The sequence below is a fragment of the Pleurotus ostreatus genome, assembly GCF_014466165.1.
Source record: "Pleurotus ostreatus strain PC9 chromosome Unknown scaffold_4, whole genome shotgun sequence".
Classification (NCBI taxonomy): Eukaryota; Fungi; Basidiomycota; class Agaricomycetes; order Agaricales; family Pleurotaceae; genus Pleurotus; species Pleurotus ostreatus.
In genome coordinates, this window is record NW_023503159.1 from 3328034 (window position 1) to 3353850 (window position 25817).

Below are 25817 nucleotides of genomic sequence, written 5' to 3' on the forward strand. Positions count from 1 at the left end.
TAATTATTGCCAGGGATACAGATGGTCATTCAGATGTTATTTTGCCTACTGAACATTAGATCTCAGAGGAGCGCCTCCTTGAGAATTTCTACGATGCGCTGCACCTCCGCGACGGTGTTATAATGCACGAGCGAGATCCTCACTACACCGTCGGCCGTATCAAGTTTCGGCTCCAGGTCGTCGATGAGGGTATACGCGTAGAAGTGGCCCCAGCGGATGCCGACCTATCAACACGCACGAAACGAAGCGCTCATTCAGAATTCAGACATCCACAAAGCAGAAACAGCCCGCAACTCACCCCGCCTTTTCTATCAAACACCTCCACGATATCTCGACTGCGCTTCGCCTGCGGGCCGACGACGACGAAGCTGACGGTGGGCACGCGGTGTAAGCCGCTGTGCTCGGTGCCTACGATCCGGACGCCGCGCGCGACTTGCTCGGGGGCAGTCAGGAAGCCGAGGAGGGGTTTGAGGAGCTCTTGCTCGTGGGCGGCGATGGCAGCGAACGCGGCGTCCAAGTGCGCGATGGTGGGATCGTCCGAGGATGCGACGTTTGCTGGGGGTGGCACGAGGGAGAGGAGGTAAGGCAGGACGCCGGTGGTGCCGTATACAAGTTCGTAGCCGGGTCCACCGGGTTGAAGTTTGTAGGCAGTCGAGCCGACGGAGAGGAAGTGATGTGCGATGGAGGTGACAGAGGACTGAAGAGCCTTGGAACGAACGTACATGGCCGAGCAATGGGGTCCGTACACCTACCGCCTTCGGTCAACAAGATACGAGGCATACAAAGGATACCAGAAAGCGCACCTTGTACCACGAGAACACGCAATAATCCACATCCCACTCTTTCACGTCTATCCTCCGGTGGGGCGCATACGCCACGCAATCGACGGACACCTCCACATTCGCCGCGCCCTTCGCCGCCGCCTCCCTGCGCACAGCCTGCACCACGTCCTTCACCGGCACGATCGACCCCAGGATATTCGAGCACGCCGAGATCGCGACGATGCGCGTGCGCGCGGTGATCAGGGGGAGCAGGTCCTCGATGCGGGTCGCGACGGAATAGGGGTTGTCAGGAGACGTCGGGACTGCGTGCCAGAACTTGACCACGCCACCGCGACGGGCGGCGAGTTTCTTCCATGGGCCAGTGTTGGCTGAGGGAGGGTGGTTAGTCTCGGGTGGGCAGGTTTGGTGGAGACAAGAAGAGACGGACCCTCGTGCTCGCCGGTGACGATGAACTCATCGCCTGCTTCGATGGTCGGCTCCAAGCCCCGCGCGAGGTTCTCCAAGTTCAGCGTCGAACTCGATCCGTAGACGATCTCAGAGGGCGAGGATGCGTTGAAGAGCTTGACCGCGATGTCCGGGCCGCTAGCGACCCTGTCGGTGCTCAGCACCGAAACAGAGTAGTCTGCGCCGAGTTGCACATTGCTATCCAACGAAGCAGATGTTAGAGATACAGGAGATCGATGGAAAGGGAAAATTGGCGGGGGCTCACGTATTGAGGAGGTAATCGGATATGCGATCGACGACGCCCCGGACCGCCTGCGACCCGCCTGCGTTATCGGCGAAGATGAACCCTGATTGCAGAGCAGGGAAGTTGGCGCGGGCTTTGGTGATGTTGAGGGAAGCCATGGTTTGTTACGGTTAAACAAGCAGAGATAACGAGAGCAGGGGATGATATCGATAGTACTGCGGCCTGAGAAAGCGCTGACTACAGCTATGCTCTCATGGCGTGATGTGCTGGGCCGGTGAAGATGTGAGAAGAAGAGGACCTATACGGATGAACGATATAGGACGGCCGGTAAGGTAAAGTGCACTGGGAGCCACATGATCAAGAATAGATATGTAGGTAGTGTCCCAATGGAAATCAAGAAACCACCAGGATCGGGATCAACGTAGGGCGAAACTGGCGTTGAGGCGATGCGCATCGATGGCAAAGAGGGTTGCTTCTCAACTCGGCGTGTGTTCCGGTGAATGCAAGTGCTTGGGGGTTGGCTTAGAAGCGAGTGAGAGGAGAACAAGGGACGCTGAAGCCGAAAGTGGGGCATTGACTGGCTCAGAGGTGGAACCGGTAAGTGATGCATGATGGGTTGGAGGACTACTTTGGCGGAAGGGGGCTGAGCTGGCTAGTGCTGGTACTAAGACCAGAAGCTCGTTTAGTAGGAGAAGTGGGGAAGGCGCTAAGTCTAGCTCATCTGGCATCGCCGTATATAAGAGACCATCGAGTAGCGGCATGCCCCCCCCACCATCAACTTGGAACGGAACCCTCTCCTGGATCACGTCGGTGATGCGCTCCTCGACGAGTTCGACGATCACGATCCCTGACGATCACACCGCCCGCCGAGATCACACCGCCCGCCGATCGTTCAGCCGTCCAATCCAGTCTCGGGCATACGCAATTTTGACTCTGAGGCACGCAGCACCGTCACGAGCCTTGAAAGTTGACACGAACGGATGAATGAGCCGGTCAAAGCTAAAGTAGCTCAAGGCGTAAACTAGTGCGACAGCAAGATGTGTCAGTCACACGTCACACATGGCTTGTGATGCTTGTCGCCCGTGAGAGATTGGTCGCACCGCGATGAAAGGATGCATGCACAAAAATGCCGCAACGGGTTGTGACGAGGCGGTACTAGGCGGTCGTCAATGAATTGACATGTATGGAAGAGAAATCGCACTAGTGACGACTCGACGTAGCCGTCTGGCTAGCACTGGGCGCGTCTGCTAGCCAGTACTTAAACTCGGGCTACCCGCTCCTGACTTTACCATTTCCATTCACTTCGTTTCGAGCTTCTTTTCCTCCTATGATTGCGCCTGTACTCTCATTTGGCCTCACTGTCCTTTCGTTACTTTCTCCAACAAATGCCGCAATAGGACCAGTAGCAGAGCTCGACATAGTCAACAGACATATCGCCCCGGATGGATACAGTCGCCAGTAAGCAATCACTCGGGATTTGCGAGATATACAGCTCACTGACCTATCATCTAGGGCTATACTTGCCAACGGCATCTTCCCAGGTCCCCTAATTGTGGGCCAGAAGGGCGACACCTTCAGATTGAACGTAAAGGACTCTTTGAACGATCCAACAATGAAGACCAGTACCAGCATAGTAAGTCGTAAGCCATCGTACAGTGCCCGAGTGGCTGATCCGTATGCTGTTAGCATTGGCACGGTCTCTACCAAGAAAAAACCACGTGGGCAGACGGTAAGATACCCACTTTCTCCGGCGACTGTCGGCTCTGACGCGTGGTGTCTTCACAGGTCCCGCTTTCGTGACGCAATGCCCAATCGTTCCGGGACATTCTTTCGAGTACAACTTCCACGTCCCCGAACAAGCCGGTACCTTTTGGTACCACGCCCACTACGGCACGCAATACTGTGACGGTCTTCGCGGCCCTTTCGTTATTTACGATGACTGCGACCCGCACAAAGGTCCGTGCCGTCTTCTAACCACGAAGCCGACCGCGTTCTTACCATATGCTACACACAGATCTCTATGACGTTGATGATGGTAAGCACAACTAGTACATATTCCGGGGGACAAACGACTTACAAGAGGCTGCAGAATCCACGGTCCTCACAATCGGGGATTGGTATCACCCAACTGCAGAGGAACTCGTAGCTAGAGGCGGCCCACCCCAGCCCGACCTGACTGTCTTCAACGGTATCGGTCGCTCGGTAGACGGTCCCCCAGTCCCACTGTACGTCTTGAATGTCGAGCAGGGCAAGAGGTACCGCATTCGACTCATCAACATCGCTTGCGAACCCAATTACAACTTCACCATCGACGGCCACCAAATGACCATTATTGAAACCGACGGCGAGAACACGGTACCCCTTGATGTAGACGCTATCGATATCTTCGCTTGTGAGTCGTTCGCCGTTGCTCACTGGCTATCGGTCGTCTGACAGGACTCTTACCAGCTCAACGCTACTCCTTTGTTCTCCACGCCAATCAGCCCATTGGCAACTACTGGATTCGTGGCAACCCCAGCGCCGGTCCCACAGGCTTCCAGAACGGTATCAACTCTGCTATCTTGCGCTACAAGGGAGCACCCCTTGTCGAGCCCAGCACGCCCTATATCAACGCTACGAATCCTATGCGAGAAGTCGATCTCCACGCCTTAGAGAACCCAGCCGCGCCTGGCCTACCCTTCCCCGGCGGCGCTGATATCCTCCTCAACTTTGCTTTCTCCTTCGACCCCATGACGTCGAGATTCGCTACGAACGGCGTCTCATTCCAGTCCCCCACTGTTCCCGTCCTCCTTCAGATCCTCAGCGGTGCCCAGAGCGCGCAGAGCATGCTCACCGAGGGCGGCGTTTACACTCTCCCACCGAACAAGGTGATCGAAATCTCGATGCCCGGAGGCGTCAACGGCGGACCCGTAAGTTCCCTCAGCCCTCGAAATGGCTTAATCTCACCCGCCCCTTTGTCTTGTAGCATCCTTTCCATCTCCACGGTGTACGTATATCCAACATCCCTGCGCGGAGTTTCAGAGCTGACCAGTCTCTCCAGCACACCTTCTCGGTCGTTCGGAGCGCCGGAAGCTCGGTGTATAACTACGAGAATCCCGTCCGCCGCGACGTCGTCTCCATCGGCGATAGAGGCGACAACGTCACCATTCGCTTTGTCACTGACAACAACGGCCCGTGGTTCTTGCACTGGTGCGCATCCGCCAGCGTGTTGACGTCTGTCTTGATGCTGACTGTACACGTAGCCACGTCGACTGGCACTTGGACCTCGGCCTTGCTGTCGTTTTGGCTGAGAACCCCCGTGACGTGCCATACGACGAGCCCATTCCTCGTGCGTCCTGCTCTGCACTTCTTCGCTTGCTATGTACTCACGTACATCGTACATTTACAGAGGCTTGGTATGATCTGTGCCCCATCTACGACGACTATAACCGCACGCATCCTTCGACCTAAACAATCAAACTCACACTTCTAGCACAAACTCAGCACGTTCGCTTCGAACCTACAACAATCTTATTCGTAATTCGTAATTCGCTTCGCATCTCGATCACGGACTTCTCGTCATTCTGGCTTCTTCTCTCGCTACGTTCCTAATCGTTCGCATTTGCATGGACAAAAATCTGGTTGATACCTATTCATTCATACCCCACTTCACTCATTCATTAAGGACATCTTCCATACGTTCAGCAGAATCATACTTGTATCATGTTATCGATTTATCCCCTACGTTTGTACCGCTACTTTTCTGCCACGAACTTCCCACTCTCTTTTACGTTTGTAGCTATATCACACAAGTAACGGTCGTGTTGCGGCTGTTCTGTATCTTTTAAAAAATCTATTAGTTTTACAACTCATCGATGCGTTTGGTAGAAGTGCTGACTTGGCTTGAATACCCGTCGAATTTCCAGTCACTGTCCACATCTGCGGCAAATTGTTTGCCTGTCTATTAGTCATTCACGCGCGTGACAAACAGAAATGGAAAGATTATTATTGTGTTGATGATAAGTGTAGATTGTGCCAATAACACCGGTCTTGATAAATAGCTAATACATGACGAGAAAGGTTCAATTACTTAGTCCTATGATATGAGAGATCCCGGGGTAGACCAATATTAGGTTGTTATGGAGGTGGAGGGGGGAAGAAAGGATGGTCGTTCAGCGCCGCAAATGAACTGGGAGGATCCTATGACTTGGGCTCTTCGCAAGCGTCTTCAACAGTGCAGGGGTCCGAGATTGCGTTGCGTTGTACAACGGGCAGAGATCAGACCATTCAGCTAGGGGTTAAAGGGGTTAAAAGTTGAGGATAAATAGGGGCGAAGGAGCTTCAACTACTCACGCGTAACGGGATTAGCTGCCGCCGTGCCTAGAGGGTCTTCGGCGAATACTGCTGCAAAGCCACTTCGAGATGGACACCAGTCAGTGTTATGCTCAACTAATATAAGACGTAGACTATTAGGACCTACATTTCAAGGTGCCAGTCGATGTGGCTGATTGCGGTAGAGTGCTCAATGAATTGTAGTCAACGAGTCTGGACGACAACTTACCAATGAAGGAACCTGTGATGAGTGTACCGTTAGTCGACGAGCGCTGAAGAAAATGCGATAACGTGCCATGGTCCAGGATTATCTGTGACGAAACGGATGACTACGTTGTCGCCGTCTTCTACTCCGAGCATCACGGTATCCCTGCGCACCGGATTGTGCCAGTTCCATGAATTGCTCCCAGCGCTTTTCACGACTGAGAAAGTATGCTGCGAAATCGTTGGGTGAGATATTGTCCCAGCCAGAACGTCAGGTAACTCACGCCGTGGAGATGGATGGGGTGCTAGATGCAACGTCATTCGTCAGCGGGGATGAGAGCAGAAGCTTAGGGTACGAACGGGGCCGCCAAGTGCCAGCGGTGTCAAGGTTAATTCGACAACCTTGTTTGGTTCCAAGGTGAAGACAGAGCCTGGTGGAAGGATGTCCTGAGCTGTTTGGGCGCCAGACAATATCTGCAGCAGCACCGGCACATCTGTCAAAATATTCGTTAGCCTCGTAGGAACCGCTCAAGGAAGCAAGATTCAATGGACCTGGAGATGCAAACGGCAGTCCATTCACGGTGAAGACACCGTTCGCGAAGTCTAAGCCGAAGTCGAGTTGGATGTTGATGTCGGCAGCCCCTGGGACGTGGATTCCAGGCGCGCTTGGGTTTTCCAAAGCGTGTAGACGGGTCTCGTGGAGAGGTTTAGCGGGCACGACTTCGCCTTGCGTTGGTTCAGCATCTGGAGCTCCCTGATAGCGCAAGATCGCCGAGTTTATCCCATCAACGAAGCCAGGAATCCCAGAGTCTGGATTGGGATTGGCGCGGATCCAGTAGTTGTCGATTTCCTGGTTAGCGTCAAGAATAATGGAATAGCGCTGGCCTAGGTCCGGGGTCGTGAACAACGCGAACAAGAGTATTCGGGGTATTCGTAACTCACCAGCAAGGATTTGGATGAAATCGACTTTATGAGGTCTAGTATTTTCTCCGTCTGCTTCAATGATTGTGAAATTGTGGCCAGCAATGGTGAAGTTGTAGTAAGGGTCGCATCCGATGTTGATGAGGCGAAGTCGGTAGCGTTTACCGAATTCGACGTTGAAAACATAGAGCGGTACCTGAGGGCCACCAGCATAGCGACCGATACCATTGAAGAGAGTAGAATCGGCTACGGGTACGCCTTGAATCTGTAGTTCCGATCAGACCTGAGTACCCATGTCAGAAGCGGAGGGTATACTTGCTTCAGTCGAAGGAGTATGGTACCAGTCACCAATGGTGAGGATGGTGGATTCTGATGACAAGAGATACACATTAGTCAACGTGTGGCTCGGGATGTTGTTGAAATACACACCGTCATCGACATCATACAAGTCCTACAAGAATTAAAAGACTGAGGTATGACTAGGCACTACAATACGCACCTTGTGAGGATCTTCCGGATCGTAGACAATGAAGGGCCCACGTAATCCATCACAATACTGGGCGTGAAGGTGCGAGTGGTACCTAGAACAGTGTAAGCGTCTGTTGCCAGTTCACTAGCTCTGCGACTTACCAATATGTACCGGCTTGGTCCGGAACGTGGAAGTCATACCTAGCGGGGCGTCACCATTTACCGACGCCGAGAACTGGTAATGAAACTTACAAAAAGGACTCGTTTGGCACGATAGGACACTGTGTGACCATGGCCGCTCCTATTGGGATAGAGATTAGATACGCATTGGCGGAGGTTGGCCATGGGCTAACCATCTGCGTAGTTTGTTGAGTGGTGGAGAATGCCGTGCCAATGCTAATCGAAAAGCGTCTGCATGGATTGTATACAAGAAATGGTGGTTGAGCGGACATACAATACTCGTGTCGGTATTCATGGTCGTGTCGTACAATTCATTGATGACGTTGAGTTGGAAATGATCACCCTGAGAGAAGCGTGAGTGCCGACCAGGATGAGTAACTGTCCGGCTAACCTTATTTCCTGCGATCAGAGGCGCGGGGTAGGTCCCCTCGACAAGTACGGCCCTAAGGACAATCTGAGGGCGCTCGAACTTGATTCATGCGATTGATACTTACGGTCGTTGGAAGCCATCTGTTGTACCAGAAGTTTGTAAGAAGCTGCTGATATGAACAAGGTAAATACCTACCTGGGGCGATGTCGCTGTTCACTACATGGATATCAGCGATGGGGCCGAAGGCAGCGTTTGCAAGGATGGGCAACGTCAGCCAAGCCAGGGAGGAGAGTGAGCTCATGATGAGTGTGGCTCCAAGAGGTCGTTCTGAAGTACTGACCTTCCAAGGGAAGTAGGCGTATCTTTTATACTTGAGCCATTAGAGCGACTTTGATCCATTCGCCGACGAGATCGAAGATATGAACGTTCGAGGCATCTCTACATATTGCCTGGAAGGGCGGAGGGGTGTCACGACAGATGGTATCAGTTTGGAATAGGCCTTGCCGTCGCCAAAATGGCACCACGAGTTCCTGATAAGGCAAAGGATGAAAGGCGCATCAGGCTGAGCAAGAACCGACACAACCGACATCTTTAAGCGAGGCGTCGCACGACACCAAGAGATGACTACCACAAATGAAGATATCTAGAGCTCCTCATCAGGAACAGCGCCGGCTGGTAAGCGGTTGATGTCCTCGGTACCGCAGCCTCGGGCACTATGAGTAGCGTTTAATCGTGTGACGACATACATACCTTTCCTACTCTAGTCCTCTTGTTGACCTCAGTGAAGTCCCGAGTCTTGTTCCGACACCTTCCCGACAGTAGCTCGGGGAGGGTGAGGTTATGGGCAAAAGAGAGCTTGGCATGATGAGCAGAGCCACGTCCTCCACAATTTGCCGGACCAGAGCGTATCAAGCCACAATCTCACGCGAAATTATAAGATAAAGGTCTTGACGAACCAAAACTCCAAAACTCTTTCTCTCCGCGCAAGCGTCGAGCCGGTCCTGACATTGTATTGTCGAGGTAGGGAGCCGTTTGCATTTCTATGGACTAGGTTCGAGACTGAGTCAGTACAGATAAACACTCAGAGATTTGGAGTACTTGCTCGAATTCATGCCGTCAATATCCGCAAGGGTGTCAGCGATGGAGGACGCATTGACCTTCCTCTTAAATTTGGATGGGACTTGCTGTCAGGATGTCGCCGTGGTAGGGTACGACAGTGTCTTGCAGAACGAGGTACATTTACATCGATTGCAGGCAATCGGTTGCTGAGCGTTCCACAGGATCCAGAAATGAACGCCGAGTCATCAAAGAATTGTGCAGAGACCACGGGCGTGCCTACGCGTATTGCTACGATTCCCGCTGAGACTCAAGGCGTCAAGCGTCGACTCGTCGACCGGGAGAACGACGGACTCGAAGATGAAGGTGAATCAAGAAGATGCAAGGCTACCAAGCGGCCGAGGCTTCGGGCAATAGAAAAAGTGATACAAGAGTCGCGCAGTGATACCGCCACGAAACTCAAGCACCCATACAGAATCAGACTCACTAAGATGCGGGTGATGCTCGACAATGGGGTCGGCGGTTGCTTCGACCAAATGAACCACCGGCCTCTTGAATCAAGATGGAGAGGGAAAGCGTGTCTCGTCCATCCACATACCAGACCTAAGGCGAACTTGGGGAAGGGAACAAGTGGATTTTCAGGTGAGAAACTAGTCGTCTTTTTGTTACAATCGCCCCGAAGCTGAAGCCGTTGAAGAACTCAAGCTCGCTGAGAGTCGTTGAGTACTTGGAATCTGTACGGCCTTGCTACCTCGTCCAACTCTTTAGTCAGTCCTGAATTGTAATCTATTACCTGCTTGCTTGCCAGTCATCTTATCCGATATATTGTGTATAGATAGATGCTTACCTCTTAACGCATTTTTCAGTTCTGCCCCTCAAGGTTGTTAATCCAGTCTCAGATGACCGTTGCGGCGAAGTCGCGAAAATCTCCTAATCGGGGAAGCTACCTTCAATTGATCCCGAAACTCAAATTCGTCCGATGCGCCTTTCTCCACACTCACTCGATGGTGACGCATTCTCATCATGATCCAACGCTATACGACGAAGAATGAAAGCAGCCCATCGTCCCCTAACAATGCCTGTACGAACGCACGGCAATGGCCACATGAAACATAGAGAAGAAAAAAAAAAGAACCCTGGCAAGTTGCAGTCGCATTGGACGAACTCCGCACGAACTCGTCAGTAGCATCCCAGCGCATCATGAAGATATATAGCAGGCGTATCTGGTCAGCAGCAGCCGTTATTAATTGATAGAGGAGGCCCAGCGGTAATTGATGCTTGATCTTTTCATTTCTCGGACAATATCACATTTTCACATTTTCACCCTCCACGGTTGGACAGGACTGGGGATCCCGCCAGGTACATGAGTATAATGACCTGTCTATTTTGTTTTGACGTTTTGCCCATGTTCGTCTTAGATAAAAGATGGGAGGCGATGAGGGTACAAATAAACTGCCACCACGCCGGAAGATAGCGACCTACATCTCCCAGAGCTCTCAGAGCCCGAGATTCGTGAATAAAGCTGGTACCGTCCTCTCGTCTATCCCTTCCTCCAGGGGAGCTCGCGTTCGTTGATGCACGATGGAGGGCGCCTTCGCTTTTAGAGTTGGTCGTTTCTCAAGTTGAGATGTACCGCTATGACGGTAAACCCAAGTCAAAGAGGTCTGAAATTTTTGATCCAGCGCCCCGTTATAAGCTCCGTTCATTATTTTCTAGTGCTGTGCGTCTGACTGCGACTGTCTGTCACGAGATGCAACGGCAACTCACCATACTACTTTTACTTCCTGGACATCATGACGAGGCTGGGGAAGCTACTGTGGAGAACCATAGTCTCCGGTAGCTAGGTACAGTGTGCCTCGATCACTATATCTCCTACCAACAAGATGTAGAACTGTTTCCCGAGAAGCCAATATCAGTCTACGTGATCTAAAGCTTTAGATCCTCCATTTCCTTCAAGAAGATCACTCCGTCATGCGCAACACATTCAGCCAGGGAAATCAGGGACTGTCGAGTTTAAGGATAAGTGTGATAGGCTGCAATAGGATAACACTACGATCGGTCCTCCGGCGAAACGAGTCGAACGACACTTTAGACAGGCGTTATTTTTTGAGTTGCCGCCGCCACCAGGGATTTGCTGATGGTATTGGTACCCGCGCTCACAGCGAAAACATCACCATTCCTTCATGAAAACTACATATGTTTGCGAGTTTCATGATTATCTCTACCTCCTCCCACCTCTCCTGAACATCCCTAAGGAATAAGGCCCGCCATGACATTCGAGTTCACCCATGAGATGGCCGTGATCTCGTGCGTCTCAAACCTCCTATTGATCGAATCGTGGTATTCATGATCTCTTCGTGTCATGTAGGAATCGCCTATGGGCTGTCCCCTCTGCTGTCGGTGCCGGTCTTTGCTTCCTCGTCCTCTTGGTGATCGCAGTCGTCGCAATACACCCGAAGTCGCGATCACACCTCGATCGTGTTAGTTTTCGGATCGTGGTATATGCCCTTACCGCCAAGTACGACAGAGCCTCAGATAGTTCCTCTCGACGACACTAATCAACCTTGTTCACAGCATGATCTTCGGGATTGCCAGTGCAGTTGGTGGAACTGAAACTGGTCCGGGCTTCATATGTGGATTCTCAGTCTTTGTTCTACAGGTGAGTTCTGGTTTTGGATTTGCGACGATCTCTAACGCGCCGTGATGCAGTTGACTCTGCAATTCTCGAGCTGTCTTCTGTTTGCCATTGCCCTTAATCTTCAGTGAGATTTGCGCCCCTATTTCCCTCTGTCGTGCTAAAGACGACCACAGACTCGTCGTTGTCCATGGCTTCAATGGGCTAAAGTTGGAGAGATACTACCTCATCATATCTACTTTCATCGCGATCATCCTGGCTGTGCCACCATACGCTGCTGGACAATACGGGTGAGTTTACAAAGACGATCGCCTCGTACTACCATTCACTCCGACATGTTCGCCGTAGGTGGGATCCCTTGGAACGAGTTTGTTGGTACACGAATGACAACAGACACGACCGGATAATCTGGCAGGTGCGTAGTCCACGCTATGGACTATCGGTCTTCCATGATTAACTGGTTCGCAGGCCACCACACAAATGGGGATGACCTTCCTCACCGTCGTTGGCGAAGTCGTCTGCTCGTCTATCGTTCTTATATTTATGATGAAACACAACGTGAGATACAGCCTTGCTTCGATCAGCCACATGCTCATATCGCGGGTTTTTTTGCGTAGGCTCGTACCAAGAAGCTATTCGTCCCAGTTCGCACATTCTCGGAGACGACCTCAGCATCGGCCGTTGTTTATGCTAATAGACATCGAAGTATCATTATTCGCGTTGGTGAGCTTCAAATCTTCGCGTAGAAATTCCCTGCGAGTCTCATCGGAATTTGCCTCTGTAGCACTCTATCCCGTAGCATCCTGTTGTGTCAATCTTCTGAGTATTGTCACTGCGTTGCATTCGACCATCTCCCATGGTATTCACGATCGAACTGTAAGCCAAATCTATCGTTCATATCTTATCCCGCCGGTCCTGATGCTTCATCTTTGCTCAGGATTACAATGTTCTTCTACTCAGTGAGTTTCAAAGGTGATGGTTCCGAATGTCCATCTGACGCATTGTGTTAGGCGATCTTCTATATGGCGGGCGAGCTATAGTCTACGCGTTACTAGCGGCTTCTGATCCGGTGAATATTTCCCTCTTGTTCATTCTTATACCGAAACTGATCATCGTCAATGTTTCTAGGCTCTTGTACGAGGCGCTAAAGCCCTCATCTCACACGTCTTATATGGTACAGACGGAACGTCAACCTCATCAGACGGGAAGACTGGAACCACAATATCTGGACACGGAATCAGGCCAAGTGAAGTCTTCGTGGAGTTGTCGACAATAACGGCTACCGACAAGATGCCGCAGTCATCTTCCGGCGAAGTCGACGACAACAACGCTACGACCGACATCAAGATGGACCATCCCGACCACCAGCGCCATCACATCGAGAATTTCCTGTCTCAAGGCGAGGGCGGGGATCAATCAAAAGAGCAGCCCGGCAATAGCTATGATGAGGAAGCAGGGAGGGCGCGTGCTGCTGGGATCCAAAGGCGGCGGAGAGAGGCGCAGAAGAAGGACAAGGAGGAACTGGAGGCCTTCACAAGGCAAATTTGACGGGTGGATGCCTCTTTGTATTCGGTTGTATGTATTATTTTTATTTGATACCCCAGGGCGAGAGCGGTGTTCGGATGGCAGCGACGCTATGTTGCCCCGAAGAGACGATGTACTGTAGTTTGTTAGATAGTTATATTCGTATATTCGTACGTTACACTACTACACACAATCATTGTGTTTACGCTTGTGCTAGGTTAGGTTATCATTGTACCTCTAACGTCAATGTTAGTTCTGGAATTGATTTTCGCAGTAACAGTGGAGGCGAAACAACACTTGGGTTGTGATTAATGGCAGTGTCAGACTGCCCTAGTCCGAGTGACATAAGCCCGCTGATGTGGTATCCCTTGGAGCGGCATACTGTCACCTTGACAGTGGCTACCACTGAGAATTCTATCATCGAGCCTGAGTGCACCTATATTTTGAGACCTGGGCCCACCAGTAATACACGACCACCGTGACTGTGGTTATCAGATACATTTCCCATGGTAATAGGGCTCGTGGCCGCCTTAGAGAGAAATTCGTCGGAGACTATGGACTTCCAGATGTTGGTGAGGGCACGTTGCGTTTTCCGTCGAGGGCTATTCCGTAATGGGTTAAAGGAACCATTAAGTAACTCCTAGCTCCTATATATTTATTTCCACAGTCAGAGAAACATTCTCACAGTCAAAAATGGAAGCTCTCGAAATAGAGGCCGTGGTTCTGCAAGCAACAAGCTCAACCCCCACCTTGCCTAGAAAAGCCTCTGCGGCGATTGTACCGTAGATTCTTAGAAATCTAATTCCAGCAAACTCCCCTCTCGCTTGCCCAGAGGCTACCAACATGGCCGCGACTGCGCAATGGGGACCGCTGCGTTCATTATTGACAATTTTCCCCGTGTTATTGGGTTCAATGCTTTTGGCACTCAAGCATCACTACAGTGAGTTTTGCGTTGCTCCTGGGAGAGCCGAAGCTCACTGGCTGGCGACAGACTTACCAACACCAATCCATGACCTTCATGACCCCCTCACTAATTTACCCCAAATCTCTGAAACTCGTATTCTAAGTTATGCTCAGCATCTATCAGAGGACATTGGCTATAGGACAGTTGGCACGTACGAACATGCGCTGGCGGACGAATGGATGTGGCAACAAGCGAACCGAATGAAGGAATTATGCGAGCAAGTAGTTAGGGAAGAGGGACACCGGAAGCTGGAGTGCGAGGTCTGGCGCCAGCAGGGTAGCGGCAGTCATAGGTTCGTAAATCACGTAAATCAGAAGTCCAGGTACCTCGTTTCGTGCTCATCGATGGCCTATAGGTTTGATATGATGGCGAAGCGACTGTACAAGACATACGTCAACCTGACAAACATTGTTGTTCGAGTTTCAGACGGGACACCGGAAGGGAAAGAACACGCGGTCTTGGTAAATTCTCACTTGGATAGTACGCTTCCCAGTCCAGGAGCTGCGGACGATGCCCTTTCTGTCGGTGTTATGCTGGAATGCATCCGTGTCCTCGTAAGTTCACCCGGCTGGTCACCTAAGCATGCCATCGTATTCTGTACGTGCGGCGACTGCCTCGCTGCGATATCCGCTGACAATTTCAAGTGTTCAACAACGCCGAAGAATCTCTTCAGGACGGGTCCCACCTGTATTCTACCCAACACTCCACAGCACCTACCGTACGCGCTGCCATCAATTTGGAAGGTACGTTCGGCCGTTTGTTATGTTTGGATGTGGCTGAAGATCGTACATAGCCGCGGGCTCGACGGGACGGGAGATGCTCTTTCAGGCGACATCGGAGGAAATGATTCAAGCCTATTCTCACGTCCCAAGACCATTCGGTACTATTCTTGCCAATGATATCTTCAGCTCGGGAGTACTTCTCTCGGAGTAAGTGTTATTTCCATGCTCAATGAACGGGCCTTGAACGCGTTGCTCTAGCACTGACTTCCGGCAGTTCGAGGAATATCTTAACGTTGCAGGGCTGGACGTGAGTATTTCGTCTTCGAGCCAGATGCAGTATTGACAAGGACTGTATAGATGGCGGTGGTTGGTAACAGCTATCTGTACCATATGCGAAAGGTGAGCACCCTATACTTTTGGTTGTCCCCATCGCTGACACCTTGACAGGATCTAGTCGAAAACATTCAAGCAGGGGTAGCCCAGGTAAGTAGTAGTTATGCTTGAGCGACGTACCCCTATAACGTCGTCCTAGCACATGGGCGAAAACGCTTTGGCCCTCTTGCAACACTTATCCTCTCCCGATTCGCCCTTGCCTTCACTTACATCGGGATATACAGCCCCATCGACCGTCTTCATCTCCCATACTGGGTTCTTCTTCAGTTGGTCATTTGCGACTGCGAAGGTTTTATATGTTAGCTTCTTCTTGGTACTCATCTACACCGTCCCTTCGTCTTCGAAGGCGAAGTCCGGCGGGCTGGTGCCAGGAATTATTTCCTTAGTTTATGCCGGTATAGGCGCAGTAGTAGTGCCAAACATCGTCGCCGCCATCATGCAATACGGACTCGGGAAGGGGATGAGCTGGTTCTCCAGAGAGTTCTCCACCGTCGTCTTGTTCGGACCCCCGGCGTTTTTAGGTATGCTTCATTAATAACTCCTATGTGTTCGGAGCCTCAATCCTCCTCTTTTCTAAGGCGCTGTGGCTTCACAGCTACTCCTTGCTCCTGTTGATGAGCATGACGCCTTAGCCGCCGTGCTCCTTACACAGTCTTTCTTAGCTGTGGTGATCCAGATGCTGAATGTTGGATCGGCGGTCATGCTCTTCATGAGTGCACTACCGCTCTATTTGACTCTACTCCTCAACCGTCTGATCACTGGCCAAAGGCGAGGCGAGATATCCCTGTGGACATACTCGTTAGGACAATTCCTCCCTCTGCTCAGCAACGTGCAGGCTATGGCTCCAACGCTCGAAGTGTTCGTGCCCTTGGTATGCTGCAACCCGCCTCCATTACAAGCGATCGAAGCTGAAACTTGTGTAACTAGACTGGTCGTCTTGGGGGCCATGTCCCTGCCGACAATGTGATTGCTACGCTCGTTTCGGTCATGGGTGCCCAGCTGGTCCCTCTTGCCCTTCCTTTCTTCCACAGATTCGGCCGTCCGTTCTTGGTCCGCGCGACAGGCCTGTTTTTCACCGTGACCGTTGTGACCATGGCCGTTTTCGCTATGCGTAAACCGTTCGACGAGATGCACCAGAAGCGTATTTTTGTCTTACATTTGGAGAATGTGAGAGTCTGAATGGTCAGCGCCCGCACAAGTACTAATGCTCAATTTGAAGATCACCTCCCAAGAACAACACTTACATATTGCTACCGCTGATGGCGCCCCAGGGTTTGACTTGCTTGCAAATAGTATAGCTGGGTTGTTCACTGGGAAGGAGGAAGCATTGTCGTTGGAGGCCATGCATGATCACAATCCGAATTGGGATCCGTTATTCCCTTTCTCCGCCGTGAGTCCTTTCTGCCCTCCTTTGTTGCAGATGATCTGACTTCTTCCCGCAGTTTCTGACCCCGTATAAGGTCGACCTCGTTGTCGACCCTACTTACGTCTCCCCTTGGGCCTCTGGAAACACTTTCACGGTGTCCGCCATCAACGACGTAACAGACTTCGCCCAGGGCACCAGAAGTTTCACACTCCGAATATACCACCCAGGTGTCATTTGGACTGGTAATTGCGCCATCCTAGTATCAGTTCCCGTCACTAATATTTGTCGTTCGTAGTCATTGCTTTCGACGCTCATGTATTGAAGTGGACACTTGATGACAACCCACCCGACGAATTTGCCCGTCACCACGTCAAGGAAGCTTCATTCTACGGGATCGACACGTGGTCTGTGGACATGGTCATTAAGCTACCTGACTCCTCGTCCTCATCCAGTCCGCCAAGCGGTGCACTGAAGGTCGATTTCAACGGGATCCTTGAGAAGGGAATGTGGCCCGGGAAGAAGAGTGTTAAGGAGCAAGGCGGCGCCGCGATGAAGGTATTCGAACGACTTGATGGGTGGTTGGACCAAGAGACAGGAGGGACTGTCGATGCTACTCTTCTTGGATGCGTCGCCGGTGTCATTGTCGTCTAATATCCGTCGGTGGTATATAATATGGAACAATCTACTGTTGGGTATCTCCCTGTGAATAGCATCAGATTCCGCAATGAATAATGGACACTGCACTAGCCCGACACAGGTTAGGAGTCGCCCCCTCTGGGTTCACTGGACAAATTGAAAACACGATATCTCTCGGAGAAGGTCATCATTGTCCGTTGAGTGCCTTCAAGAAGTCTGACCGAACAGTGGCAACCAATCCTAGTACGCTGGAAGATGCATCACACCCACGGCTCCCGGTAGTCGTGTGTTGACCCCTGGTAGACCCTACGTCCTAAAAGCTCAAGTGCATCGTTGATTGCGCTACGGCCAAGGCGACGACGTCTATTTCAGGGGATATCGCATCGGCGGGTTTATGGTACTCAGGCTAGGACAGTCTGAGTTCATAGACGCCACTGCCAACAATTACAGCCCAATTGTCGTTTCGCCTCTGCTGGCGCGACATTGTACTCTTTTGGGGAATAGTGACTACCCGACAATGACATCACCCCATGCACTTCACTCAGGGTAACTGAGCAGCCCTGGAATCGATGCACAAAGCCATTGTCTTGGGCATAGGGACGTAAGTAAAATAGGAGGACGACAAAACATTGCACCTGTCCTTCGGCCTGAACCGAGTAACGCGGTCGTTGTGTTCTGAGATCAAGCTGGCCAATCGTTGTTCTCAAATCAGACGCCCCGAGGGAATATTGGCGCACTCACCTGATCAACTTATCCCCACTAAGTCGTCGACGTCGTGGCTGAGCCTGGGGGACGGACGGATCAGACGCTGAACGAGTACAGCCTCGAGTGAGCCTGAGTGAAACCTAATCGCTCACTCCCGTGGACGCCCTTGGAAAAAAGTAGCGAACAAGCCAAGCCGCTTTGAATTCAGCACGACTAATGAATTCTTTGCCTCGCGGTTGATAGTGCCTTGGTGGGCTACATCGAAGATGTGTAGACTTTATTCTCTTCGATGCTTTCTCGAGAGCCTCCAAGTCTGAGGAACATGGTCGTCAACACCGAGCACAACGCAAAGTCAAAAGAATGCTAGAGAGGTAAGTTACCACCGGATCAGCGTATCCGATTCCATTCAGTCGCCGTCATTGGTGCGGACTCAATACTGATGAAGTACTACGTAGGTGGTTTAGTGGGCGACAACGTAAGTCATTTGTATAGACGATGGAATCAATTGTTTTGCACTCACGATCCCGAGACTAACCCCAACGCCGGGGGTGTGTACCCACGATTGCGCGGACGTTCAGCCGCCAAGTCCACCAGACATCAGCAAGACGTCTTGTTGTGCCTTTGAGACTGCATGCATGGAGACATTATGAATCGTGTCACTAAGCCGAGTACACATAGTGCCTGAATCATGGCCGCGAATGCCTCGGCTGACGCGTACGCAGGATCTGTGCACGGCAAGTTGTTGTCCATGGTTAGCTGATTAAATCTGATTAGCGGTGTTGTACATACAAAGGTCTAGATCAAGTGGCATCCGCCGACCACCGACCGCGATTACGAATCCATTTGGCCATCTTTACGGATGAAAAAGATAGTACCTTGATAGTAGAAGGAATCTGTAGAGGGATGAGGGATTAATGCCTTTAATGTAGCGGAGTGTCGGCGGTTGCCCACAAGCCGAGTCCTTGGAGCTTCCCGAGCTGATGAAGAAATTTGCCTGACAGAGAGAACTGTCAAAGACACGCCTACTTCTCAACGTTGTAGCTGAATCTCTGGTACCTTAGAAGTGGCAAGTCCTAGTTGACTCATGGTGCAGACTTGGTCCAAGTTCGTGGGAAATGCCTGTTACTGCGGCTTAGGGCGTGATCGCGCGACGGTTCCGATTGTATCAAACATTCTTTCGTTCATATTTGTAAGGTTCATATCTTTTACAAAATTCCTTCATCCTAATACATTTCAGAGTAATTGCAGCGTCCGAACGAAAATGTGGCTCGCTTCCTTGGACCTGACGCCCTGCGTGTGTTCGTGTCACGGTCCTTGTAAGGCTTGTAAAGGTCAATACACCGCACGGTCGAACGGAGTCGCCGATACCAACTTACCAGCTAGAATCCAATGGATTTCGCGTACGAAGTAGTGGTCACTGTATCAGGTACAATGATGCTTGGACTCTGGGTCCAAACCACTTCGACCGTTCGGGTGACGATGAATGGGGACTCGCTGATAATTTCATTGACCAAGCGCTGTGCGGTGAGCACAGGAAGATCTTGAGAAACCTATGTGAATATGTGGGTGAGTATGTGCTCGCTGCTGAGGTACACTACTTACGGCGAACCCAGCAAGAGCGCAGATGACAATAGAGAGAACCTTGATCATTGTATGACAGAAGATGGCGATGGCGACGTCTCTTGGGAATGGATTTATGGGGTGCTCTTATTTGTATTGTTTCTCTCCTTATTTTCTCTCTTTTAATTTAGTCGTTTAACTGTCTACAGGAGATCCGAAGGCGAAATTCATCTCAGATAGATATCTGAGCAGTTATCGCCCGCTCTCATGCCACTGTTTCCCGCAGTACCGAAGCTCGGACGTCCTGCATTCTCTCAGATCGACGTTCAGGACAGGCCTTGGTTCAGGGACAGTCCATCCTGGTGACCCTAACCGCGTCAAATGGAACGGGTTTCAGTTACTACCCTTCACGTCTATTTTGCCTTCCGCCTTTTCGTACCCCCGGGTTCTGTTCCTTGTACTTAGTTTCTGGTGTGGCACCGGTGCTCAGCCGCCTTCCTCTCGCGACTGTCAAAGATTGGTCAGTTCGATGATGTTATCGTTTACGGAAATCTTTCTGTTCCACCCGGGCATGCTCTCATCGATTATTGCCCTGTAGACATAAATACGCGGCTCAATTGCGAGGTAGAAACCCATCGACTTCGAGTCGAGTCACTCACGCCATGCGCACATTCTCCCGCTTTCTCGCCTCGCTGACGCTCTTCCTCTGGCTTCAGTCGGGGGCCAATGCTGTCGAGACCATAGGGCCTACGGGCAATATGCGCATTGTGAACAAAGTGGTCTCCCCCGATGGCTTCAGCCGCTCGTAAGTACTTTAGCTCAACGATCGGTGCCCGTACTTAGCATCATAAACTAGCGCCGTCGTTGCTGGCAAGACTACTGCCGGAGCAACCAATCCAGGTGTCCTTATTCGCGGCTGGAAGGTGCACGGCATTCTACACCTATGGCGCTCGTTGCTAACGCCCCCTAGGGCAACAACTTCAAGCTGAACGTTGTCAATGAGCTCACCGATACAACAATGTTGAAGACTACGAGTATTGTATGATTCCGCATGTATACCATATTGCCACACATTTGACTAGCTCTGATCTATAGCACTGGCATGGCTTCTTCCAAGCCGGTACGTCGTGGGCTGATGGTATGTCACTGTGTATGCTACGAAGGTGATACCTTGCTCACACTCTGTTGTCAGGACCCGCCTTCGTCACCCAGTGCCCAATCGCTGCTGGAAATAGTTTCCTGTATGGATAAATTACACGGCGATGCAGATTTTATCTCACTCTTGCTTACCCCAGGTACGACTTCAAGGTTCCCGATCAAGCTGGTACATTTTGTGAGTTGATTTTGGTTTCATCTCGGATTATGGGTTTTCACAACGTTTCGTTTTGTAGGGTACCATTCGCATCTTTCGACTCAATATTGTGATGGACTCAGAGGCGCTTTCGTAGTGTAAGAAACATCGCAAGGGCGTGGACATATCACTGATTTTATAATTTGATAGATACGATCTATTCGATCCGCACAGGCTCCGCTATGATATAGACAATGGTGAATATAGTGCAGTTGTATTTAATTCTCCGCTAACACTCCCAAAATAGCGGATACTGTCATTACACTCGAAGACTGGGTAGGTTAGCCTCCGTACCGCAATGAATGCCTACTGATGAAACTTAGTATCATGTCGTGGCCCCACAAAATGGACCAATCCCTACTCCCGACAGCACGCTTATCAATGGATTGGGCCGCTATGCTGGTGGACCCACGTCTCCACTAGCTGTAGTCCGTGTACTTTGGGGTTTGAGATATCGCTTCCGATTAGTATCTTTATCGTGCGACCCCAACTGGACGTTCTCGATCGACGGCCACAAGCTCCTGGTTATTGAAGCTGATGCAGTCAATGTCCAACCTGTTGAAGGTATGTTTCATATACTGACAACACAAACACATTCTGAATCATCTTGATGTAGTGGATAGCATACAAATATTCGCAGGTAAGTTGCATGCCCGTTGGCTCTAAGATTCGGATCCCTGAATACCTCACAATAGGTCAAAGATACTCGTTCGTGTTGAAGGCAAACCAGCAGATCGGGAATTACTGGATTCGTGCTCAGCCGAACCTGGGGACAGTTGGTAAGTCCTTTCAATGCTCGACAACGTGCAATCTTTAATCTCCATCAGGCTACGTTGGTGGAGTCAATTCTGCTATATTACGGTACATCTTAGCACCCAATGCCGACCCAACGACAACCGAACCAGCGAGCCCTGTCCCCCTCTTGGAAACTGATCTCGTCCCTCTTTCAAATCCTGGTGCACCCGGACCCCCTGTGCCTGGTGGAGCAGACGTTAACATCAATCTTGCCTTAAACTTCGACTTTACTACTTTCGAGATGACCATTAACGGTAAGCCATGTCTGTCCTTGTCTTTGTCTCGCGTTTGTTTATAGATGGCCATCAAGGTAATCCCTTCCACCCTCCCACCGGTAAGTGTAACGATCCTTGTTTCACCTTCCGTTGTTCTGAACCTGTTTTCATAGCGCCCGTCCTCCTCCAGATCCTTTCTGGCGCGGTCACTGCAGCTTCTCTTCTACCCGCTGGGGGCGTTTACGAGTTACCACCAAACAAAGTCATCGAACTTTCGATGCCTGCGTTAGCTGTTGGTGGCCCCGTAAGTCAAGCCCATTCGCGCCAAGTACGGTTTACTCAACAAATTTTTACTTAGCACCCTTTCCATCTTCACGGTGTAAGTGCGTTTGTTGGAGCTTCTGGACGTCTATATTGAGACCTCGTGCAGCACACTTTCGACGTCATTAGGAGTGCCGGGATGACTACCTATAACTTCGACACTCCGGCACGACGCGATGTCGTCAATACTGGTGTCAGCACAGATGATAATGTCACTATTCGATTTGTAACTGACAACCCAGGACCTTGGTTCCTCCACTGGTAAGTCTTGAGGTTATCTCCCAATGACCGCTTTCTCACCATGCACGCGTAGCCATATTGACTGGCATCTTGAGATGTACGTCTCTCTCTTTCCAATCTCAGAGATGTATTAATGTTTGTTGCAGTGGTCTTGCTGTCGTGTTCGCGGAGGACGCGCCATCCGTTAACACCGAGAACCCTCCAGGTAAGCTAAGCTTTACTCGTTGATGGTTTTTTGCTAAGCCTAGCTTGGCAGCATCTTGGGATGCACTGTGTCCTATCTATGATGCACTCACCGACGAGGAAAAAGGCGGTTTGCTCCCAACCTAGGTATCTGAGTACGAAAGGCATGAATGGGATCAATTCGGGACGATCGCTTTCGTTGGTTTTCACAAAGAATGTAACTGAACTTATCTGTATGAATACGTAGCACGATGATTCACAGCGAATATTTATGATATGTCTTGTTGCCAAAGTCACCAGAAAGACCATTCCTGCGGGTGCTAGAGGGATGCCAACCCAAGGCGAGGTGCGCGTCGGTGGAGGGCCGACAGTAGACATATGATTGCCTTCTTGATGAGTCCATATGTATATCACACACGGCTTTTGTTAAACCGTCGTAGGAAGTTACAACAGGAAGTTAATTCCAATAGCTTATTTAGTACACGAGTAATGTAATATTATACAAGTAATATTATACGAAAGGTCCGCCATTAAATTTGCCGCGTAAATGCCTCAAGCTCTTCCTTGTCCTTCTTCCGTGCTTCTCTCATCCGGTTCCGAAGACCTCCAGAGCGCACTCTGGCTACCTCCACATCGTAGTTATTGTTATTGGACGTGGCATCGGGGTCAGCATCCGATAAATACTTCTCATGATGTGGTTGGCGATCGCGATGATCTTCGTCTTTGTGGTCGCCCATAGCACGACTTGTATCGGCCTCCTCGTTCGGTAGTTTGTCTGTTGCCGTAATCGTTGAGAGTTCGACGAATACCTCGTTCGGGCGTAGATCTGGCTCGGTATATGTGGTTGATCCACCCTTCATGCCTGAGCTTGTTGTTCCTTGCGTATCGCCAGTTACATGTGAAACCAACGCTCGGACGCCACGAATAAGGGCCTATTTGAGGACGAGGTCAAGCAAAGCTGGGGAGGGCCGCAAAGGGAAAAATAGGGGGTTAAACGCACTGGATCGGAAGCCGCAAGTAGGGCGTACACTATAGCGCGTCCACCGTAGAGGGTATCACCTGTAAATCTAGTGTTAGACGTACATGTTAGGGTGCTAGTGCCGCGTTACGTACTGAGTAAAAGAATGTTATAGTCCTGCGGGAGAAGCGGGAAAGCATGAGTGTCAGCGTACGCGAATCAGTGAGGGGTTTGGATTTACTTACGGTTCGATCGTGTATACCGTTGGATAATGTTGAATGCAATGCAGTTGCGACGCTGAGAAGATTTACGCAACACGACGCAATTGGGTAGAGTCCTGACGAATAGATTGTTGAGAACTACGATGCAACGAAGAGCCACCAAGCCGAACTCACCAATACGGAAGATAATGTTCCTGTGTCTGTTTGCGATAACGACACCTGACGCAGTCGTTGTCTCCGTGAACGTACGAACGGGAACGAATATCTTCCTTGTGCGGGCCTACCCGGAAACACGTCGTCAGTGTGAAGACAACAAACATGATGTTTGAGCTTACGTTGTGTCTCATCATGAATACGAGAACGACAATGGAGCATGTTACTTCGCCAATAACGGTGATAGCAGTCCATCCCATTTGCGTGGTCGCCTATTCAGCAGAGTTAACGGACAAGGGTATAAAGACAATGTAGGCCACGCACCTGCCAAAGAACTCGCTCGTGTCTGTTATCGCTGGTGTACCAACAGACGCGTTCCAAAGGATCCCATCTGAGAAACCAGTTGAAGAGTCTTGATACACTTTGAAGTAGTTGGTGGCACTTACCCATATTGCCCAGTAGCATATGGTGGTACCGCTAAAACGATCGCAATTACAGCGGAAACGATGAGGTAATATTTCTCCAATTTCTGCCCGTTGAGTCTATGAACGATGACGAGCCTGTAATAGTCTTCAGCGGGGCGCAAGAACCAAAGGTACTGAATCTCACTGAAGGTTGAGGGCAATGGCAAAGAGAAGGCAGCTCGAAAAATGCAGAGTCAACTGCACAATAAGTCAACAATTACAGGTATACTCCGGGTGGGGCTTACCTGTAGGATGAAGACGGAGAATCCGCAGATGAAGCCCGGGCCAGTCTCGCTTCCCCCAACCGCACTGGAGATTCCGAATATCATACTATTGACCAGGGCAGTCAGCGTCGTATGGTGAGATCATTCGAGGTTCCGAGTCAGGCGTACTTGGCGATAAGGGTGTATACGACGATCCGAAAGCTTACACGATCAAGGTATGATCGCGACCTTGGATGTATCCCCACAGCTGCGATCACCAAGAGGACGAGAAAGCAAAGACCTGCGCCGACGGCGGAGGGGACAGCCCAGAGCCGGTTCCTGACCAGCGTTAGTCAGGTTCCTGTAATCTATTGAAAAGAGTTTGTCAAGGTTTACTTACGAGACCATGGCCATCTCATGGGTGAACTCGAATGTCATGGCGAGTTCTGACGCGGGGTTCGGGGGTGATGGACGGTGCAGAGGTACATGCGTAGACTTGTGAACATATGTAGTAGGTTTGGGCGTTGTTATTTTCACCACAAGTGTGGAGTACCACTGCCATCAGGAAATTCCCTGGTGGCGCAAGTCGCCCACGGGGGCGGCGGACTAAAAATCGTCGCTCAGAATCATGCCTGTCAGAGTTGTCCGACTTGTTTCGCCTTTCGGCGCAACGACGGTTGCGTTATCGTAGCTTATCGTATGTGTCTTGAATCACATTCCCCGTGGCTGCGCAATTTGACGGATTATAGATTGAGAAATCTACAAGAAACATTGGAGGAAAATAAAGCGAAACATACCTTTATCGCTACTTCATGTTACTAATACTTGTAATGGTTAATACCTTGCCGACGCGTATGACCACTTGGCGGGACCTGTTACCAGCGGAATCCTGGCTCCTGTAGACCCGGTGGTACAACGGTACTCGGTAGTTATACGTACTACGTCTTCTGAGCGTAACGGAAGATACCGTACGACTAGGCGCCTTGCCGGGTTGCTATTTATAAGTCCTTGACATGACACTGAACGTACGGTACCTGTGTTCAAAATTCAAGCAGTGAGCATTTCGACAGTTCGACATCCCCTTCATGGAGCATTCGCCGTCAACGTTGTTACTACAATCAAATTGCTGGTTGTAAGTATCTCGAATTGGGGTCACTACCATGTATCAACGAATAAATTTATCGACACAGCTTCTTCAAGCTTCAAACTTCTTCACCTGTAGGAGTCA

General features: G+C 50.6%; 8 protein-coding genes across 8 annotated transcripts; 4 read left to right on the plus strand and 4 right to left on the minus strand.

Moving 5' to 3' along the window:
- Positions 1-62: 62 nt before the first annotated feature.
- Positions 63-1628, minus strand: PC9H_006942 (uncharacterized protein; the record flags this gene model as incomplete). Its single annotated transcript, XM_036776480.1, has 5 exons — positions 63-224; positions 299-748; positions 804-1150; positions 1210-1424; positions 1492-1628. 5 exons carry the CDS (start codon positions 1626-1628, stop codon positions 63-65), a joined length of 1311 nt encoding a protein of 436 aa, XP_036632499.1.
- Positions 1629-2797: 1169 nt separating this feature from the next.
- LCC5_5 (laccase) lies at positions 2798-4920 on the plus strand (the record flags this gene model as incomplete). Its single annotated transcript, XM_036776481.1, has 11 exons — positions 2798-2928; positions 2983-3103; positions 3157-3199; positions 3256-3426; positions 3485-3505; positions 3560-3862; positions 3919-4379; positions 4436-4456; positions 4511-4659; positions 4713-4798; positions 4859-4920. 11 exons carry the CDS (start codon positions 2798-2800, stop codon positions 4918-4920), a joined length of 1569 nt encoding a protein of 522 aa, XP_036632500.1.
- A 701-nt stretch (positions 4921-5621) lies between these two features.
- On the minus strand, positions 5622-8225 carry LCC8 (laccase; the record flags this gene model as incomplete). Its single annotated transcript, XM_036776482.1, has 18 exons — positions 5622-5740; positions 5803-5864; positions 5930-5970; positions 6073-6216; positions 6270-6290; positions 6346-6479; positions 6538-6870; positions 6928-7164; positions 7222-7275; positions 7336-7357; positions 7406-7487; positions 7537-7575; positions 7627-7675; positions 7728-7770; positions 7829-7897; positions 7946-7997; positions 8049-8064; positions 8120-8225. 18 exons carry the CDS (start codon positions 8223-8225, stop codon positions 5622-5624), a joined length of 1623 nt encoding a protein of 540 aa, XP_036632501.1.
- A 3024-nt stretch (positions 8226-11249) lies between these two features.
- PC9H_006945 (uncharacterized protein) lies at positions 11250-13163 on the plus strand (the record flags this gene model as incomplete). The annotated part of the gene is made up of 12 exons (XM_036776483.1): positions 11250-11287; positions 11349-11498; positions 11555-11639; positions 11690-11742; positions 11792-11905; positions 11964-12030; positions 12084-12173; positions 12233-12338; positions 12400-12491; positions 12553-12574; positions 12626-12684; positions 12744-13163. The coding sequence occupies 12 exons, from the start codon at positions 11250-11252 to the stop codon at positions 13161-13163; spliced, it is 1296 nt and encodes a 431-aa protein (XP_036632502.1).
- Positions 13164-13982: 819 nt separating this feature from the next.
- PC9H_006946 (uncharacterized protein) lies at positions 13983-17235 on the plus strand (the record flags this gene model as incomplete). The annotated part of the gene is made up of 14 exons (XM_036776484.1): positions 13983-14079; positions 14131-14395; positions 14459-14700; positions 14748-14846; positions 14897-15032; positions 15084-15132; positions 15183-15224; positions 15273-15308; positions 15358-15739; positions 15797-16089; positions 16146-16385; positions 16438-16608; positions 16661-16826; positions 16880-17235. The coding sequence occupies 14 exons, from the start codon at positions 13983-13985 to the stop codon at positions 17233-17235; spliced, it is 2574 nt and encodes an 857-aa protein (XP_036632503.1).
- Positions 17236-19304: 2069 nt separating this feature from the next.
- PC9H_006947 (uncharacterized protein) lies at positions 19305-19575 on the minus strand (the record flags this gene model as incomplete). Its single annotated transcript, XM_036776485.1, has 2 exons — positions 19305-19475; positions 19528-19575. 2 exons carry the CDS (start codon positions 19573-19575, stop codon positions 19305-19307), a joined length of 219 nt encoding a protein of 72 aa, XP_036632504.1.
- Positions 19576-20147: 572 nt separating this feature from the next.
- LCC2_2 (laccase, multicopper oxidase, benzenediol:oxygen oxidorectuctase) lies at positions 20148-22737 on the plus strand (the record flags this gene model as incomplete). The annotated part of the gene is made up of 20 exons (XM_036776486.1): positions 20148-20290; positions 20342-20408; positions 20456-20524; positions 20581-20623; positions 20678-20726; positions 20781-20818; positions 20877-20934; positions 20987-21033; positions 21084-21112; positions 21160-21400; positions 21453-21476; positions 21532-21615; positions 21664-21885; positions 21942-21965; positions 22020-22150; positions 22205-22225; positions 22277-22428; positions 22481-22504; positions 22554-22612; positions 22664-22737. 20 exons carry the CDS (start codon positions 20148-20150, stop codon positions 22735-22737), a joined length of 1599 nt encoding a protein of 532 aa, XP_036632505.1.
- A 383-nt stretch (positions 22738-23120) lies between these two features.
- PC9H_006949 (uncharacterized protein) lies at positions 23121-25027 on the minus strand (the record flags this gene model as incomplete). The annotated part of the gene is made up of 12 exons (XM_036776487.1): positions 23121-23522; positions 23591-23649; positions 23704-23725; positions 23794-23885; positions 23944-24049; positions 24105-24194; positions 24247-24313; positions 24369-24482; positions 24532-24584; positions 24632-24716; positions 24779-24928; positions 24990-25027. 12 exons carry the CDS (start codon positions 25025-25027, stop codon positions 23121-23123), a joined length of 1278 nt encoding a protein of 425 aa, XP_036632506.1.
- Between the last annotated feature and the right edge of the window lie 790 nt (positions 25028-25817).